Source organism: Boleophthalmus pectinirostris, unplaced genomic scaffold, assembly GCF_026225935.1.
Source record: "Boleophthalmus pectinirostris isolate CB_2022bp ecotype Guang Dong unplaced genomic scaffold, ASM2622593v1 HiC_scaffold_8, whole genome shotgun sequence".
NCBI classification, from domain to species: Eukaryota; Metazoa; Chordata; class Actinopteri; order Gobiiformes; family Gobiidae; genus Boleophthalmus; species Boleophthalmus pectinirostris.
In genome coordinates this window covers 4160671-4179283 of record NW_026571515.1, presented here as the reverse complement: position 1 = coordinate 4179283, position 18613 = coordinate 4160671, and the positions used below count along the sequence as shown (strand labels likewise).

The following is an 18613-nucleotide window of genomic DNA, read 5'->3' as shown; positions in this document are numbered from 1 at the left end:
CTGAGCAAAATGGCTTTTGAAGAAGATGGAAAAAAGGAAACCTTCCTGTTCACTGAAGACGACCTGAATAGCTATGGTCTGGATATGGAAGAAGCAGCGGTCTACTCTGGCCTGCTCGCAAAGGTCAAACGAGATGAATGTGACTTTACCCTAAGCTGTTTTTCAGCTTTGTCCACCTGAGCATCCAAGAGTCTTGGCAGCTTTTTATGCCTTCCACACGTTTAATGAGAGGGCAGGATGTGTCAGCCCTCAGACTCTTCAGACCAGTCTGCATCAGACTTCTACAAGTCTGCAGTGGACAAAAGTTTGGAGAGTAAAAATGGAGACTGGGATCTGTTTCTGCGTTTTCTTCTTGGTCTCTCACTCAAGTTAATCATGAGCTCCTGAAGGACGTGACGAAGACGTCTGAAAACACAAGAAATAAATAAGGAAACCATCCCTACATCAAAACAAAGATTGAAGACTGCAGTGACCAGACAAGAGCATGAACCTGTTCCACTGTCTGAATGAGCTCAACGACAACTCTCTTGTGGAGGAGATAAAGAAGTATCTGCACTCAGAGAAAAATGACTATGAAACCTTCTCTCCTGCTAAGTGGTCTGCTCTCACACTTCGTGTTGCTGACTTCAGATGAGAACCTGGACGTGTTTGATTTGAAAAAATACTGCAATCAGAGGAAGTCCTTTTAGGAATGATGCCAGTGGTAAAAGTATCAACAAAGGCTTTGTGAGTACACTTGACTTTATTCTCTTATTTAGACCTCATTTAAAATATTAGATTTAGTTTGCATATGGGAAGCATAAATTGAATAACATTATTAATAAAAGGTTTTACAAACATTTCAGGCTGAGTTGGTGTGAACTCACTGAGCGGTCCGGCAGTGCTCTGTCTTCCTCTATCTTAATGTCTCCTTCCTCCAATCTGACCGAACTGGATCTGAGCCATAATGAGCTGATGGATTCAGGCGTAGAAATCTCTCAGTGGGTTTAAAGAGCGTCCACTGTAAACTCAAGATTCTCAGGTAAGACACATTTATATAATACTGTTTGTACACTAATGCTGTTGTCTGGGACTGAGCTGATCATCTTTCTCTGCAGTGTCTAATTCAGCTCATTAAAAAGCTGGTAGTTCTTACATCTGTTATGGCCACAGGCCGGTGGGAGTGAGTTTGAGGTGTAAGTAGGGTTGGGTGGTAATACGATATTACAAGTATCCCGCGTATCAAACCACGGTATCACTTTCATTACATCATTAAAAAAATCTGCAAGCGCATAAGGACTTAATATAATATTATAATTTATTGATACCTAAATTAGTTTGCTCAGCACAAATGAATGTGTGGTTGTATTTTCAGTTTAATGTTTCATGATTTAAAACTAATAGTTTCTATAATGTTTCTTTTAACTGCGTGGGGAGATGATGTTCGATCAGTTTCATTCCGTTGTCATGTGACACTCATAAGAGACCAAGACAAGACGGCAAGTCCGGCCACAAGTGAGTTGGTCCCAAAAAAAATAAAAATACTAGTACTTCTGTAGTTTGGCAGCATTTTGGCTTCAGGCCACATTTGTTTACATTTTACAGAAACAAAACTTAAAACCACAAGGCTCATTTGCATAAATTATAAAACACTGATAAAAACAGCTCGCTCATTGTGCGCTGATGCGGTTCAGCTTCTGTCGGACGAAAGGACACGACTCGGTGGAATATGAGTGTTCTTCTGTGACAGAGGATGTGCTGCTGATGGTCAGTCTGTCTGTTCTGTGTTTCTATCACGTTGGAGATGGTTCATGTGAAACATAGACCGTACAGTGGTGTGGCTTCGTAGTTTATCAAAGTCATACTAAAACATTTTGGTAATACAGTAATACCGTATACCCTGGTAAAATCCTGAGAAGGTTTAACAGTATCAAATTTGGATACTGAACCTTAATTATAAGTGTCCCATATTATGCATGAGATCATTGTTCAGATAGAGCAGGACTGTGTGTTTTGGCCTTTGGTGACTGACGAAGGGATTAAACAGAACAACTGTGATTTGTTTGTAATTATTTCTGAAATACAATCTTGGATATATTTATATCTAATACAACAGCTGTGTAGTTGCAAATATTTAGTTGCTGGATAAGTTTGTCCTCATGTATGGACTGTGGTTAGAAGGTCCAAACCAGTGGAGTTGGATACGGGACTTAAATCGTCCATAAGATGGCGATAGACTGGAAGACAAAAAATAATGTGATTTCCCTTTGTAACTGAGTTGAATAAAACCAAGCCCGAGGCCTAAGCATGAACGCTCGTTCAAGTCAATGGGTCGAGCTCAGTGGCACATGTCTCCTGGTTTAGACACTTCCAGTGGCTCTCTGCCCTTGGAGGCACCAATCAGAGCGAGAGGAGCTAGAGCGGTGCTGGAACTAACGATTAAAAAACTGTTTTTAAAACCACTCAAGGAGTTTGCGTTGAGAAAATGTGTATGATCTAAAAAATAGTAAAAAAATTGTTCACTCTGGTTTCAGTAATCCTCTGTAAAAATTCTGACTCTGAACTTTGTATTGGACTGTTGCATCACAGAGAGAAGCCTAACACAGTTTTCTGTCTTATTTGTTTCCCTCATGGTCACTCTCTCTGCGTCCAGCAGATGGCCGGACCAGATTCCAGTAGAGCGAGCACTGACTCTGGGAAATTAAGTGTGGTTCTATAATTAACCATGATTTTAAGCTTCGAATCATGCAGTGCCACAGCAAAGGCAAATGTGTAAAAAACACGGTATAAACAATACATAATATTTGTCACTTAAAATTAAGCTTGTTTTTTTACAACAATAATCAATCTAAATTTTGAACAATGACTATGTTTTTATTCCCTTCCTTTTATTACTGTTTTAATAACCTCTTCACTCTGTGTATGTCCACAGGTTGGCCGGATGTAGGGTGTCAGAAAACGGATGCTCTGCCTTGATTTCTGCTCTCGGGTCCAACAAGTTGTCTCAGCTGGAAGTACTTGATCTGAGTTACAATCATCCTGGATCAGAGGAAGAGAATCTGAAAATGATGGAAAATGATCCAAACTCAAAGCTAAAAGAAGTTTGGTAAGTCACATGTCCCACAGTAAAAGGTTTGATCTAAACTGACTTTAATATTGTATTGTAATTTGTTTATTATTCACAAGGTCTGAGCTAAAAAACTGAACAGATCATGGGCTGCTGTGGTCAGTCACTGCTCTTGTGGCTAACTGCCAGGCACATTGAGTCATTTTTATTGTTTTTAATTGTGATTTTACAAGGTGCAAAGGATGAGACAAGTTAAGGAATGTGGATTGTAGAGATGGACCGATATATCAGACTAATATTTGTGCTTTTTATTATATGGCTCTTGGCTAAAATACCCGACCTGCTGCCTAAAAGTTACACATAAAACTTTATTTTAACACTTTATATGAAAAGCACAAAATGTGACTACAGCTCTCTTAAAGGTTTGGGGTAAAAAGGGGCTGTGGGCGAGTTTGTAGTATATTTTAATAACACAATCTGTGTCGACATATCGGCCCAAAAATATCAGCAGAGCTGATTAACCATCGTTAAGCCTCTACACCAAATGCAGCTGAATGTGCAGGAAGATCTGTCTCATTTCAAAAACATGCTGGAGCTGCTGTGATGCTGCAGGACACAGAGGAGGGACATTTTTGTCCTGAGGTCTGTTACTGTCCTCACACTGACCTGAGACCTTTTAGTTGTTTCTTGTTTTTGTCTGTTCATTGATCTTAAATTGCCTCGAATAAAGTTTTTTGATTGATTGATTATTACAGTCAGAGATTGACTGATATGCATTTTTTAATGGTCGATGCCGATACCGATTGTGTAGAATCCAGAGGAACTGAAGGCCGATGACCTCTGCTGATACTTTTGGGCTGATACGTAGAGCCGATTTAGGTCATTCCCAAATTCCTACATAAAAATTTAGTACAAACTCATCCACAAGCTTCTTTACTAGTCACATTTTTGCAGAATCCTCTTTGGACTAAAGTGTTTAAACAAAGTTTTATGCAGATATTTTTCATGCACATTTAGGCTGCTGGTTGAGCCAAACAAAATATCAGCCTCTGCTGGAGATTTGTGGCCGATACATCAGCACCATATCAGTCTGTCTCTAAATACAATACACTATAAACTTTTCTAACAACACTTTTCTTTTGCAGTCTGGACCACTGCTGTGAGCACAGACTAAAGCCAGGATTAAACAAATGTAAGTTGTCCTGTCTTTAAGTGCTTAATGTGTTTCTTTAGTTAACACGACTCTTGTGTTTGTGTTCAGACACTGCAGACTTGACCTTTGACCTGAATCAGAAACACAGAAGGATCATAGTTGAAAATCACAAAGCTCAATTGTATGAAAGTGTGAGTGAGGAGATTCCTGAGTCTCCGAGCAAGGTGAGCGTCCGCCATGTCCTCTGTGAGCAGGAGCTGAGTGGACTGTGCTACTGGGAGCTGGAGTGGGACGGGACAGTGGGCGTCGGCCTCAGCTACAAAGGAGCTGCCTTCAAAAACGTCTTAGGTCGTGATGATCAGTCCTGGGCCGTGTTCTGCTCAAACCAGCCCAACAACTGTCTCAAGTTTACAAAAGCTGCAGAACGAGCGCGCACTCCAAAAAGACCTCACAGGAAAACATGCACGTTTCCATCTCAAAAAATGGCAGTGTATTTAGACTGGGAGGCGGGCACTCTGAGTTACTACAACATCTCACCTGAAGAAGAGCGGTCTCTCATTACTGAGTTTAAGGCTACATTCACAGAACCTCTGGTGCCCACTTTCTGGTTGCACTATGGCTCTGTCACATTGTGTTGAATCATCTAGACCAGCGGTCCCCAACCCCTGGGCCTAATAACTTACATTATTTCTGTTTTGTTTCGTGGTCATACCGGCTTGTCAAAGCCTGATCCTGTCAGATCTCAGAAGCTCAGCAGGGCCGGGCCTGGTTAGGACCTGGATGGGAGACACGGGGAAGTCCAGGTGCCACAGTGGGCACCAGTGGCAAAAAGTGTCATTGTGTCCTTAGGCAAGACACTTCACCCACATTGCCTAGTATGAAAGTGGTGTGTGCGTGAGTGATGGTGGTGGTCGGAGGGGCCGATGGCGCAGATTAGCAGCCTCACTTCCGTCAGTCTGCCCCAGGGCAGCTGTGGCTACAATAGTAGTTTACCGCCACTGAGTGTTGAGTGAATGAATAATGAACTGTAAAGTGCTTTGGGGATCTTGAAAGGCGCTATATAAATGCAATGCAATGATTAATTTCTTATGTGAGTCTGAACAATGTTTTATTGTGAAAAATTACCAAATTCTCTCTGTTCCATCATCAGGGTGCACTCACACTAGGACTTTAGAACCTTGAAGTGTTTAAGAAATATCTATTAAATAGTGAGGCAGAAATGAGTCCTGTTGGGATACGAGCTCCTCCTGAGCTTATGGATATAATAACCACGCAGAGAAAACTGCAAAACTTCTCTGTCCACAGTGCTTATTGAAGGTAAGCGCAGATTTACTGTGTGTCTTGGAGCGGAGTTTATTCACTGTTCACCTCGTGTGAGTGACATCAGCGCACACACAGGGCTCGTGTAGTGAAGTCGTGTGTGTGCTCGTACATGAGCTCCGTGTCGTGCTTTGACCCACCTGCTCCAATCGAGCCGAAATCCCAACTGTGCAGTGTCTGTGTGTGGTTCGATTGCGTTCACACTGGACAAACGTACGGCGCTTTAGGGGCGATCCCTGCTTGGGTACGGTTCTAAAGTCCTAATGTGAGTGCACCCCAGACTCATTCTTGACTCACTCTTGACACACACAAGTCAAGATGCTCGTCTCAGTCACGTGATACTTAAATGCTATTAAACCCACAAGCTAGCAAAGCCGGTCTGTGAAAATACTGTCTGACATTGAACCAGTCCTTGGCGCAAAAAGGTCGGGGACCACTGATCAAGTACCACCAAGATAAATGGTTGGCTTTCCAAGTACCACCAGATCTAAACCAGGTCTATTCCAGGTCTAATCCAAGGCTAAACCAGGTCTAACACTGGACCACATCATTTCCTCTGTAGTTCAGAACAAGAAATGACACAAAATGACAAAATGTGGATAGAATGAACTTAAATCAGGCAAACCCACAAACTGAAAAGCTGTCCAAGTCCCACAGTTTGAGAAACGCTGAAATAGATATAGATATATAAACATATTTATATAAATATTTCACTTGTGGAACCCAATTTTTTTGTTAATTGTTTTTGTACTATTTTTACATATTTTTTTCTAAACTTAAATGTGACCCTGACCTTCAGCCTGCTCGAACAAGGGAGGATTTTGTAGTTGGCCTGTTGAAATTTTGTGGCCAAACCTCCTCGTCAAAAAACCTGATCTCGTTACATCTCAGAAGCTCAACACGGCCCAGCCTGGGTAATACTTGGATGGGAGACCATTGGGAAAATGCAGCACCACAGTGGGTCATTGTGCCCTTGGGCAAGACACCACCACCGAGTGTGGAGTGAAAGAATAATGAACTTTGGAGTGTCCAAAAAAGTGCTTTATTTTTTTTACTGAACAAATTTAGGTTAAATATATTGTTATACTTGATTTTCTCTTCCTCTATATCTCTGTCTTTCTATCTCTCTCTTTCTATCTCTCTCTCTCTTTCTTGCTTTCTTTTTCTGTCTTTCTCTTTCTCTCTCTCTCTGCCTCTCTCTCTCTCTCTCTCTCTCTCTGTCTCTCTCACAGGATTGAATTATTATTGTTTTTTAACTTGTTTTTAATTGTTAATTGTTTCTGTATCATGTTATTATTATTGTAATTTTTTTTTTTACAGATTTTTTATAAACTTAAATGTGACCCTGCTCTTATATATGATATAATATTGAAAACTGAACAAATGAATGTTAAAAAGGTGAACTGTGTAACTTTTCTGGTGAAAGGTCCGTCACCTGCTTGTTTCTGTGGAGATGTCATTGCTGGTTTGGTCTCCATGAAGATAGAAAGATTTAATGCCACACTATGAAACATTCCACACAAAGCAATAATATCTCCACTGAGAAAAGAATTTGATGGAGCTTCCACCAGAAAAATTACACAATGCAGCTTTAAATATAGTGTGTTAGAAAAGCAAATACCGTTTACAAAGGCTGCTATGAGTAAAGCTGTAGAATTGAAATTTACTGTATTTTATTGTGACCATTTAACGACAATAAAACATGTGATAAACAATCAAACGTCGCCCTCTAGTGTCATGAGTCCGCATTACAATCAGGAGGGAGGTTTGGGGCTCCTCGCTGTGAATGGATATAAGGTTAAAGGTCCAAAACTACGCAAAGTTGACTCATAGGAGCTCATTTCCTCGTGATCCAGAGTGTTGGAGTCAATGGCCATAGTTCTCCTGCCGCTAAAAACAGTCTTACCCACTCCACAAAACACCCGAAACAAATCTATTATTACACCAGACTGTCCATGTGGGACTATTTTCTCATATATCAGTCCGCCGCTGCCGAGCTTTCTATCACTGAGAACAACTCGCCGCTGCTGCTCAGACCAGAGTCCTGCACAGGGTCGGGTACAGGTAAACAGTTGCTGAAACGCAGGAAAAGCAGGTTTTAACTAGTGGTGGGCGAATGGAGCCTCGTGAAGCATTGACACCTCAGTCACAATATTGTCTCAAATGGTTCGACGTGTCTGAGGCCTCGGAGAAACACTGACCTCTAGTGGATAAATTTAACCATTGCAAACCAGCACACAACCCCATGATTTGGGAACGCAAAACTCTATTTTCTATTTTAGTAGAACTCATAAATAGTATATATTCTATTTTGAACATTAAACAAAAATACAACAATTTATATATGCATGCTGTAAATAAGAAAATAGGTGAACTTGTTAGGTGGAATTAGATCAAAGTGATCCCAAACCATGGATCGCTTTTTTCCACTTGTAGATGCCATCAAAAATGAAACAAATGCCAAAAGTCGCCAAAAGAAATATAACCATTATCAACAGTATTTTACATGTGGCTTGTGAACCTGTGTGGACACAAGATGGCGGGCACGAGTTCACAATGTTAAGGTGACCAAACGTCCGTTTTTCCCCGGACATGTCCGTTTTTTGCATCCTGTCCTGGGTGTCTGTTTTGGGTTTTTTTTTTAAGTGATGGAAATGTCCGGGTTTTCATTTCCATTCACTGGGGACATTAAATTGAGCATCTCTCGTAGCATCTGTGACTCAGAAGGAGCGAGACACAAACAGCCGTTCAGTCTGCAACACGCCGAAGCACAAATGCACATTTAACAATGACTTGTACAAGAAAATCTCTGTTTTCCGTCCCGGTCCGTAATGGTGCCCTACAGCGCAGGTCCATTTTTGGAGACCCGCAGTACAGGACTGCACCCACCCATTAACCCAAGATTATATCAAACTTTTGCACTGCCTACACCACAGACTGAACCAAGACTAAACCAGGACTAACCCAGGACTGGTTCCAGGACTGAAGAGGTACTAATCCAGGGCTAAACTAGGACTAAAACAGGAGTAAACCAGGACTAAACCAGAACTGAAACAGGACTTACTGTCGGGACGGGCTCGAGGGTGACCACAGGAGAAAGGACCGGCTCAGCTCCGCGCCTCATGAAGGTAATCGCGGCCATCGCCCGATCGCAGTTTGTGGACAAACTGCTCGGCGTTCTCTCTCTTAAATCCAAGATTAGTCCTGTTTTAGACCTGGGTTAGTCCTGACCCACCCGTGTGTAATTACTGCCCGTCCGTAATATGCAATACATGTTCATACGCTGTAAAAAAAAAAAAAAAAAAAAAAAAAGTACACAAAAAAAAAAAAAAAAAATTTAAAATCTGCGAAACCGTAAAAGGTGAACCGCAATATAACGAGGGACGACTGTAGCTCAATGTCGAGGCCCCACCTCCCACCCCTGGTAACGTGTCTGGGTTTTCACAAATGGAAATATGGTCACCCTAACAATGTAAAATGGCTGGTCTTATTTATATAAAAAAAAAACCAAAGCAATCAAACTTTTTACTAGCAATAAAACATTCTCCTATTTCAACAATCGCTTTAACAATGTACATACAGTAAACACAAAACATTTGGCAAATCCCACCTGAAAACAGAAGAACCACTTGAGTGATTTCTCACTGCTTCCTTCATGCACAAGTTTAATACAATGAACAGAAGGAGCACGAACTCCCCCAAGTGCTGCGCGAAGGCATTACCAATCACCAAATCAGCGAATCCCAGGCTAAGCAGTCGATCACAGATATGATGAGTGTTACTGAAAAATAAACTAAAAGAAACATTTTAATAAACTTTTAACTCTTTTTAAACTGCTTTTAAGGCTTATTTAAATTAATATTTATTACAAACCTTTTTACTGTTTTTAACTTATTAACAACAACAACTGCAATACATCCAGAACTGCGCTGCCAGGATCCTGATGAAAGTGCGAAAATTTGACCACATCACCCCCATCCTGAAATCCCTTCACTGGCTCCGATCACACTCAGGATTGAGTAAAAGGTCTCCCTCCTCACTCACCAGTGCATCCACGGTCACTCCCCCCAGTACCTGAAGGAGCTCCTCACTCCCCAGACCCCCTCATGCTCCCTCCGCTCTGCAGCCACCAACACTCTCCAACCCCCCAGAACCAAACTTTGCACCATGGGTGATCGGACCTTCTCCTCTGCTGCTCCAAGGCTTTGGAATCCTCTCCCCGACCACTTGAGAGCCCCACAGTCTATTTCTGTTTTTAAACAAAATCTTAAAACGTACCTTTTTACTAAAGCCTTTTGTTAATTGTATTTTATTCTTGTTTTATCTTATTAATTCCTGCAATGGTTTTAGCTTGATCCACTGTTTGCTGATGCACTTTTTTACTCATTGTTTTTACCTGTAGCACTTTGAGATTATTTTATGTAAAGTGCAATATAAATAAAATGTATTATTATTATTATTATTATTAACATGAAATCTGAAATCTCATATGAACTGTATCACTGCATATAGGCACAGAGCATAGCATTAGGAGCATATACTACAATTCTAACCTATCATATATCTAGCTCAGATACCTACCTGGGAAATACTACATGTAAACTCTTTTCTCGTCTATTCAAATGATTTAAATCCTTGATAGAAGCATGTAAAAGATCCACACACACTGATTTGGATGAAGGGGGAATAATGACAATAGAATGTAAAACATGTAAAACATTTAGGGGACTCTGACAACATCAGGCAGGCGAGTAAATCATATGACCACATGTCCATCCATCTGTATCTATCCACTGCAAATGATTAAAATATCATGAAAAAACTCTATATTTTTGTCACTCATTTCAAAAAGTCAAACCCATATATTATATAGACTCATGACACGAGTCTCAGAAAATTTGAAAATTGTGACAATATTGGGAAGTCGGCTAATAAGCTCAGAACATCTGCAAAGGTTTCCTGAGCCTTTATACTGGGATTCACCAAACTTTTTTCTCTGGGGGCCACATTATGGCTCCTGCCTGTGCTGGGGGCCGGGGTTGAGTCGGTCGTATAACAGAGTAGTTTGACCCTGACGACGCAGATTATATTCTTTGAAAACTGCTACACTTTCTTTACATATCAGACAAACTGCACGGTCCTAACTACAATAACCGAAAATGAAAGAAATCAACAAAATACAAGATGCAGGCGTGTTATTATTTGCCAAAAAGTAATAAAAAAAAAATAGGACATGACACTTTTGAGGATTGCCTCATGGGGCCAGTTGAGGTGGTGGAGGCAGAGGGACGTTTCTGTGAGATGAACTTGTGAATTAAAGGTGCTATAAAAAATGCGAAGTTTGTATCGTCTACATCAATCTCGAGGCTTTGTTTACTGTTGTGCTGTTCCACAAAAGGACCCTGACAGACACGACGAGTTTCATGTCATGGCTTCACAAGCTCTTCACTGATTGGCCAGGGTTCTTGGAAACCATCTAGTGTATTCTGATTCCTGACCTAGTCGCTGAAGAGAAATGAATCTGAGCGGAGGCACTAGGTGGCGCCAGCCTGGCTAACAGCAGGTCACTCACTGTGGTTAATAAGAGAAGCTTTGAGCGAATGACCCGTCAATGAGCTGCAAATGTGCTCGCATTTTCATGCATAATTAACGAGTTGTGCGCTTATGTAGACTATGTGATGTGGTGAAGACACTTTGACCTCTCGCTCACACCTCTGCAAAGGTTTGGTCATTGCATGTACAGTAATGGGTCATGTGACCTAAATCACATGACTTACTGCCCATTTAAAGAACTGCCTGTTCACCTGTGCTCTATTTGCCCTGAAAAAGACTCTTTGAACTTGGGGATCTGAATTGGAATTGGTTGAAATGGACTTGATTCTAACAAAATCTCTCTCAAAATATCCTACTCGTGTGTTTGCAGATGATGTGGTCTACAGGACCATTGTGTCATTGCTACAAGGAAAATAACCAGATCACAGTTCATTGTCACACAAGAGAAGGCAGTTTCTTGAACCAACCTTTGTTTTTTACGTGAATTTGACTGCCATATCATGATGCAAATGTGTTATATTCAAACGCCTGGAGTTATTTCCATAATGGATTAACTACAGTCCTGAATGAACATTCTTCATCAGACACTTGTGGTGGGAAAATATTGATGAATAAGGCTACGTTTATATGATTACGTCTGAACAGAAGACACAAATGTGACGTCGCATCTTCACATTTTGTTTCCGCGTTTAGACGAGCGTTTTTGGGAGAAAATCTGCGTGCATACGGTGATGCAAAAGTGTGTGGAAGTCGATAAGGCATACATGCCAGGCGGCTCAGTAATGATTCTAGGTGGTATGTGATGTAAACTTGTAAGCGACCCGAGCAGATCTGACCAGAGTTTTGTGTCTTGGGCAGTGTAGAAATGCTACGATGGAGCAACTTTTCCACTTTGGAGGGTGGTTTCAGATTTTTGTGTTTTTAAGCCTCAAAAACGCCATCACCGCCTAAACGAAATACATTTCCAATAACATATGTTGTAGTTTTTACCCGCAAGCGTTGTCGTGTAAACAGGCCCTAATAATCCATTTGTGAAGCCTTGATGAGTTATGAAATACAAAAAGGTTTATTCTTTGTTAGAACAGACATGGAGTCCCAACAAGTCTCCCCCAGAACATCTGAACTTTGAGGATTTACACCAGAATGACAAAACATCACTGGCCGAGCAGTCAGACGCACTGACACACAGGTTGGCGCTGTAATTCTAGCTCTCACACTGAACACTGTTGTGTCCTTGGGTAAGACACTTAACCCTCCTCGCACATTCCTGTTTTACATAAAGACAAAACAGATTCGAGTCTCACATCATATAAAGAGGTTTGGATTATAGGGGTGATTAAGAGTCGATCATGGAGGCACTACTGCTGCTCACAGTGGGATCATTAGGTAAGTACTGCATCGGAAATATTTCAAATAAATAAAACTAGTGGGTCATATATGTAACTTAGTTTAAATAGATGATCTTTAAGTCTTTATTTGTCTCTGTCTCTGATGGAATTGCATCCATAGATTTATATGTGACTTCTCAAAATGCATTTCACTCCCACAGGGACATAAAGATCACCTCTTAATGTAGCACCTACACACACCAAACTTTACAGTTTTGTACATAAGAAAAACTTACTCAAATACTAAATAAGAATGCTAAATGCTCTCCGTACATTTGTTTGTATCAACAACAATCAGCAAGAAATTTTAATTTGGTGCTACCCATTGTTCAGATCTATATGTCCTGCATCAGTGTTGACTATTTTACAAATAAAATGATTTATTTTTATATGAAAACATGAACCAATGAAAAGACAATAACACATGTGTATTTCATTGTTTCTTACATTTATGAATTCAGGCGCACAGTGTAACTTTTCTGCAGCAGTGTTTATGTTTCCAGCTTTTAAAGACTAGGGTAGTTATTTATTCAAATAAAACTATTTTAACAAGAAAATAATGGTTTAATATCTGTCAAATGGCTGAGAATATATATTTACTGAAGTAAATTATTGGTTGCAGAGTTAAATACAAACTTTGAAGATTCAAATGTGTAAAAAAAGAGACACAGACGTGATGAAGGAGCAAACAGACAGAACCACAGTCATCCTCAGAGTCCAAACCAGAGTCTGTCTGTGTGAAAAACTGCTCTGCTCCTCACAACACACACATGTGTAACAGGATTTTAATGGAATAATGACCACAGACTTTTATACAGTTAGTCTTTTTGATGGATGCAGCCCCCAGCGACACATGACTATAAAAGTCATTTTTTAAACTGTATTAGACAGTGAGTGTTCTGACACAGGTGTGTGATGAACGTGCTCAAAGGTTTTGACAAAAATGTTTCTTTAGACCAGGGGTGTCAAACTCATTTTGGTCCGGGGGCCGTATCCAACCTACTTTGATCCCAAAGGGGCCGGATCAGAAAACTCATGGCATATAAACCCCAAAAATAAGTTCAAATATTTAAATATTTGTGCGGAGAAACACAAATCTATTACACAAATCTTTTTTAATTGATGAACTCTTATAATATTATAATATTATGAACAACCTGAAACTTTAAGAAAAATTCAATTTCAACACAATGTTTTAACATGAACTTGTATGCAATTAGGAATAAGTCAATTTTTCTTGTAAAATCCTGCACTCGGCTCCACTTTTCTCATGTTGGACATTTTTCTGATGAGGGTGTCACGGTCAACAGTCAAAACGATCGTCCTTTAAGAGCGTTTGGAAAGAGACAAGTCTTGTGGGAGGGGCCACGTACAGAGACGCTGGAGACGCTGCTGTGATAAACACCACAGAAAATTAACAAGATTTTAATAGAAAATTGAATTAAAATATTTTAGTAGAAAATCAGCCGAGGGCCAGATTAAAGGTCTTGGAGGGCCGGATCTGGCCCCCGGGCCTTATGTTTGACACCTGTGCTTTAGACGTTCTAGGAGACAGAGCTAAAATAATCTTGACAGTTCGTCTGGTCCCAGCCAGGTTTGTTTCCGAGTGCTTTTGACTCCAGCAACTCAGCGCCACCTCTGGTCAGTCACTTTGCTCGAACAGAATTGAGGCTTTGACTTGACCTTTGACCTGGATTAACCAAATAAACCAGGCTTTCACTTTAACTCGCTTCATGGAAAATGCCCCAGGCGGTAGAAAACAGCAAGTGCACACTGCTACACAGTTTTATTGACACTAACAAAGACACATGACTAGTCTAACAGTGGTCCCTGCTCCTCTCTCAGCCCTGGCTCCAGTTTCCTCTCGACAGTTCCACTTTGTCTATGAGCTGAAGACCCAGGAGGAGGCGCGGAGCTACTGCAGACAGCACTACACCGACCTGGCCACTGTGGAGAACATGGAGGACGTACTCACCCTAAGAAACACGGTCAATCTGAGCAGACTGCTGACACCAGACGGATTCTACAATGTGAGAACACTTAAGACTATATCAGTGACAGTTAGTAGGATTATCCTCAAAAAAACTTTCTAAATGTACAATATGATTTAAAAAAAACACAAATTGCAATTTTCGTGAAAAGCTTTTCCCCATGGAGATGTTATTCCTTTGTTTGGAAAGTTATTCCTTTGTTTGGATGACATCTAAATCCTCTTCAGTCATGTTTTTGTTTTTTTTAATAACTGAAACACGTTTTAACATGGTAGAAAGCGAAGTGAAGTTGATTTGACATGATGTCGTGTGGTACATGTTGACAGTCGGTCTGGATCGGCCTGTACGATGACTTCACCGCTTGGAGCTGGTCCCTGTCAGACCCGCCCTACAACAGCGAGAGCTACACAAACTGGTATCCTGGGGAACCAAATAACAACGGAGGAAACGAGTGCTGTGTCGGGATGTCATCGGATGAAATGTGGTGGGACTCCCATTGTAGCAACGTATTTCCGGCCATGTGTGTGGATCTGACAGGTGAGACTCTGGGCTGGTTCCACATCATGCAGCTCCACTTCACCTTGACGCCGCAGAACTGACACAGCCGTTGTAGTGAGTGAGACTCCGTCGACACTTGTACGTATTCGAGTCATTTTCGTTGTGGATGCAGTGTTCGTCCACACTAATTTGATTGAAAACGGCTTCAGAGATGGAATGATCTGGTGCCTTCAGCTCCCACAAATTTATGTGAGTAGGGATCTGATCTGGCACTGTATGGACACCTGAAAACGCTGATGTAGTTCTGTGCACCGCGAAGTAATTCATCGCCAAAACGCTAAGAGGCTAGAATATCTGTCCATTCATATAAACGTGTGTCTGTGTGTACGACCTGCAGACGTATAATCTCTGAAAAGTTTAACATGAACCATCTCCAACACGACAGAAACACAGAACAGACTCACCATCAGCAGAACACCCCTCTGTCACAGAAACAACACTCATATTCCACTGAGTCGTGTCCTTTAGTCCGACAGAAACTGAACCACATCAGTGCACAAGGAGCGAGCTGTTTTTTTGAGCTCTCAGTTTATGCAAATTATCCATGTGGTTTTAAGTTTCATTCTGTAAAAGGTAAACAAATATGCTCAAAGCTGTGAGGATAGGGAAGACTTGTGGACACAGAAATAACATGTCTGGACTCAGATCGTTTCCAATACGGTGATACGGTGATTCGTTTCAGTGTAAACGTAGCATGAGAGTCGTTCCACATCCCGTGTATGTGCAGCGCTGGTGTTCGTCCACTCCACCGTGCTCACACAGAATTACAGACCAACTCTATTTTGTTCTGGGTCGGTGTTCGGCCGGATCAGCCTCTACAGTTCAGAAAGAACCAAACAGGAAAGAGAACAACATCCGGATTTACAAAGTAAAGCCCTGCACTCCTGTGGGACCCGACGCAAAACAGCGCAGCGCGGGACACATTTTGAAAGCTTATCCCACCCACTTGCTCCCGCAGTGTGTACAGTGGTCTCGCTCCTGCCCAGTTTTCAAAATGTGTCCTACGCCACACTGTTTTGCGTTGGGTCCCACAGGGGTGCAGGGCTCTACTTTGTAAATCAGGATGTTGTTCTCTTTCCAGCTTTGAGTGTGCGTTAGTGCAGGGCTCTAACACACACTCACTTAGTCCACTTCTTTATACAGTCTCTGGAGTAAATGCATACAGGCTTTATCTTATTCATTTGTTTGAAACTCTGACAGACTGTTTCTGTTACGTCCCAGGATCCTCAGAGACCTTTGTGCTCACTACTGACTCCTTCACCTGGGAGGAGGCTCAGCAGTACTGCAGGCTGCACCACACAGACCTGGCCAGTGTGAGAGACGCAACCCAGAACAGCCAAATCACAGCCCTGCTCATCAACCATGCCTGGATTGGCCTCAGGAGGTCGTCCTGGAAGTGGCTGGACGGAAACAACTCCACTTTCTCCTACTGGAGAACTGAAGTCCCATGGCAGCCCGACAATGAAGAATTGCATGAGCGCTGTGTGACGGCAAACTTTGAGGATGGAGGAACATGGGACGACTGTAACTGTGACAAGATGAAGCCTTTTATCTGTTATGGCTCGGCTGGTGTGTATCTGCACTACAGAAATACAGAAATATGTTACTCTTAATTCAGCTCAAAAACTTAACCCACGTAGATAGTTTAACATTACAGTAAAAATAAACATTTCTTCTGTTTTGTTTTAGTTAAGACATATAAAATAAAGCTACAGCTGAAAACAACCTCTGCAAATCCAAATGAACCTGTGGTGACAGAACAGGTGCTGAAGCAGGTGAGTCTAATTGTGGAGTCTAATCTTTGACTTGTTTTCTCCTTATTCCTAATTTAACCTCTTCACAAAGAAAGCTGATTGATGAGCCTGTCTTATTGTTAATTATTTATGCAAATATGTAAACCTTATAAAATGGTGCTTACACTAATCAAAGCCTGATAGTTGGTTATTATCTAAGCTCCAGTCTAAACTCCAGTACAATAAACTACAGTCAGGACGTTTACATGTACAACAGGCAAACTGATAGACTGGCATAATCTAATTTAAACTGATTTATCAAAATACATGTAAACTCAAGAGCTACGATTGAGGTGTTGTGGTTTGATTCTCAAAAGTTCTGTAAATTTGTTTGGAGTAGGGTTGTAAAAAGTACTGGAGATCAGATACTAAATGGTACAAAAACTAGTATCAAAACTAGAACTTGAAATGTCACATTCATATAAACTTTCCTGAAAAGATTTTAAATGTTCTTGAGCTGTATCAGAATAAGTTTAAGTGCACAGACTGGACCATTATTGAACCGACCTGGACGAGTATCGAGTCTATTTCTTAGTACTGAAATCTGGTTTTAAATTTTAGTATCATAACAACACTAATCTGAAGAAATTCCCTGTACACAAATGCATGTAACAGCTTTATCCAATTTACTTTAAACTACAGCGTTTGCAGGATTAAACTACAGTGTTGACATTATAAAACAGGATACATAATTAATGCAATCTTTGTGATTTGTTGAACACAACCATTCAAATTGAGATTTTGATTTGATTGCCACAAATCTTGCAGCCCTACCATAATTTTTGTCTTTTTTTTTTTTTTTTTAGATAAAAAAATATCTGGAGAAAACAGAAGCCAGTAAACTGCTCAAACTCAGCTGGATTAAGGACACTGATGGAAATGTTTTTATCAAAACAGACAAAACTAACTGAGAGGAAACTGTAGTGAACCACAGATGCATTAATGTCGGTTAGTATTGGTCAAGGAAACCGGTTAATTGTTCTGACGATCCATCGATGTATAAAAGGACCATGTACCAAATATTCTTAATATTATTCATCCTTGTTGTGAACTAAGAATGTGATCAGAATATAAATAAAGCCTGACACAGATTCTTTTGATATTTCACTCTTTGTTGAACCTTTGAACAAAATGTAAAAAATAATAATAATGATGATAACTTTGACCATTTTAGAAATAAAAAATGTATCATATTTGATACATTGGGCCATTTTATAGAACCCAACCATGTTTATTTTAGGACCAAACAAAATTCTTTTTGATGCAGTTAGAACTCAGAAAAACCTTTCTGAACATTTCCTTTTATGTTTTTTAAATGTCTGAACAGGATGATTTTTATTTTACCATGTGGGAGGAGAGAAAACAGTTTTGAGTCCTTGGTCAAGCTCAGATGCACGTTACATTTCCCACCGTACACGTGTGTGAAATTATTATAAATATATGTAAAAAATAAATGAGTGAATCCTCTATATCCTCTGAATCAGTAAAATAGATTATTAGTTATTTTGTGTGTGAAAATTGAAGAGGCAGGACAGTTACACCAAATAAACCACTGCACCTTTTATGTATATACAAGTCATGTAAAGATTAATATTCCACCATTATGCAATAATAATAATAATAATAACAATTTAAATTATATTTTTAAGGTGACTTTGTTATGAAATAGTAAAAATTGTGTGGTGTTAAATTTGCGTTGAATTACATGAATTATGAAGATTGCATCATAAAATGTAATATGATGGATGAAGAACAGAATCACAAAGACCTGCTGTATCAAATTTGATACAATTTTAACACATTTTTTCTAC

General features: G+C 40.4%; 1 protein-coding gene across 1 annotated transcript; it reads left to right on the top strand.

Annotated features, from left to right (window-relative positions):
• Window positions 1-12417: 12417 nt before the first annotated feature.
• On the top strand, window positions 12418-17902 carry LOC129412297 (macrophage mannose receptor 1-like). The gene is made up of 6 exons (XM_055165628.1): window positions 12418-12458; window positions 14306-14490; window positions 14778-14988; window positions 16210-16578; window positions 16699-16784; window positions 17609-17902. Exons 1-6 carry the CDS (start codon window positions 12422-12424, stop codon window positions 17711-17713), a joined length of 993 nt encoding a protein of 330 aa, XP_055021603.1. The 5' UTR covers window positions 12418-12421; the 3' UTR covers window positions 17714-17902.
• Window positions 17903-18613: the final 711 nt, after the last annotated feature.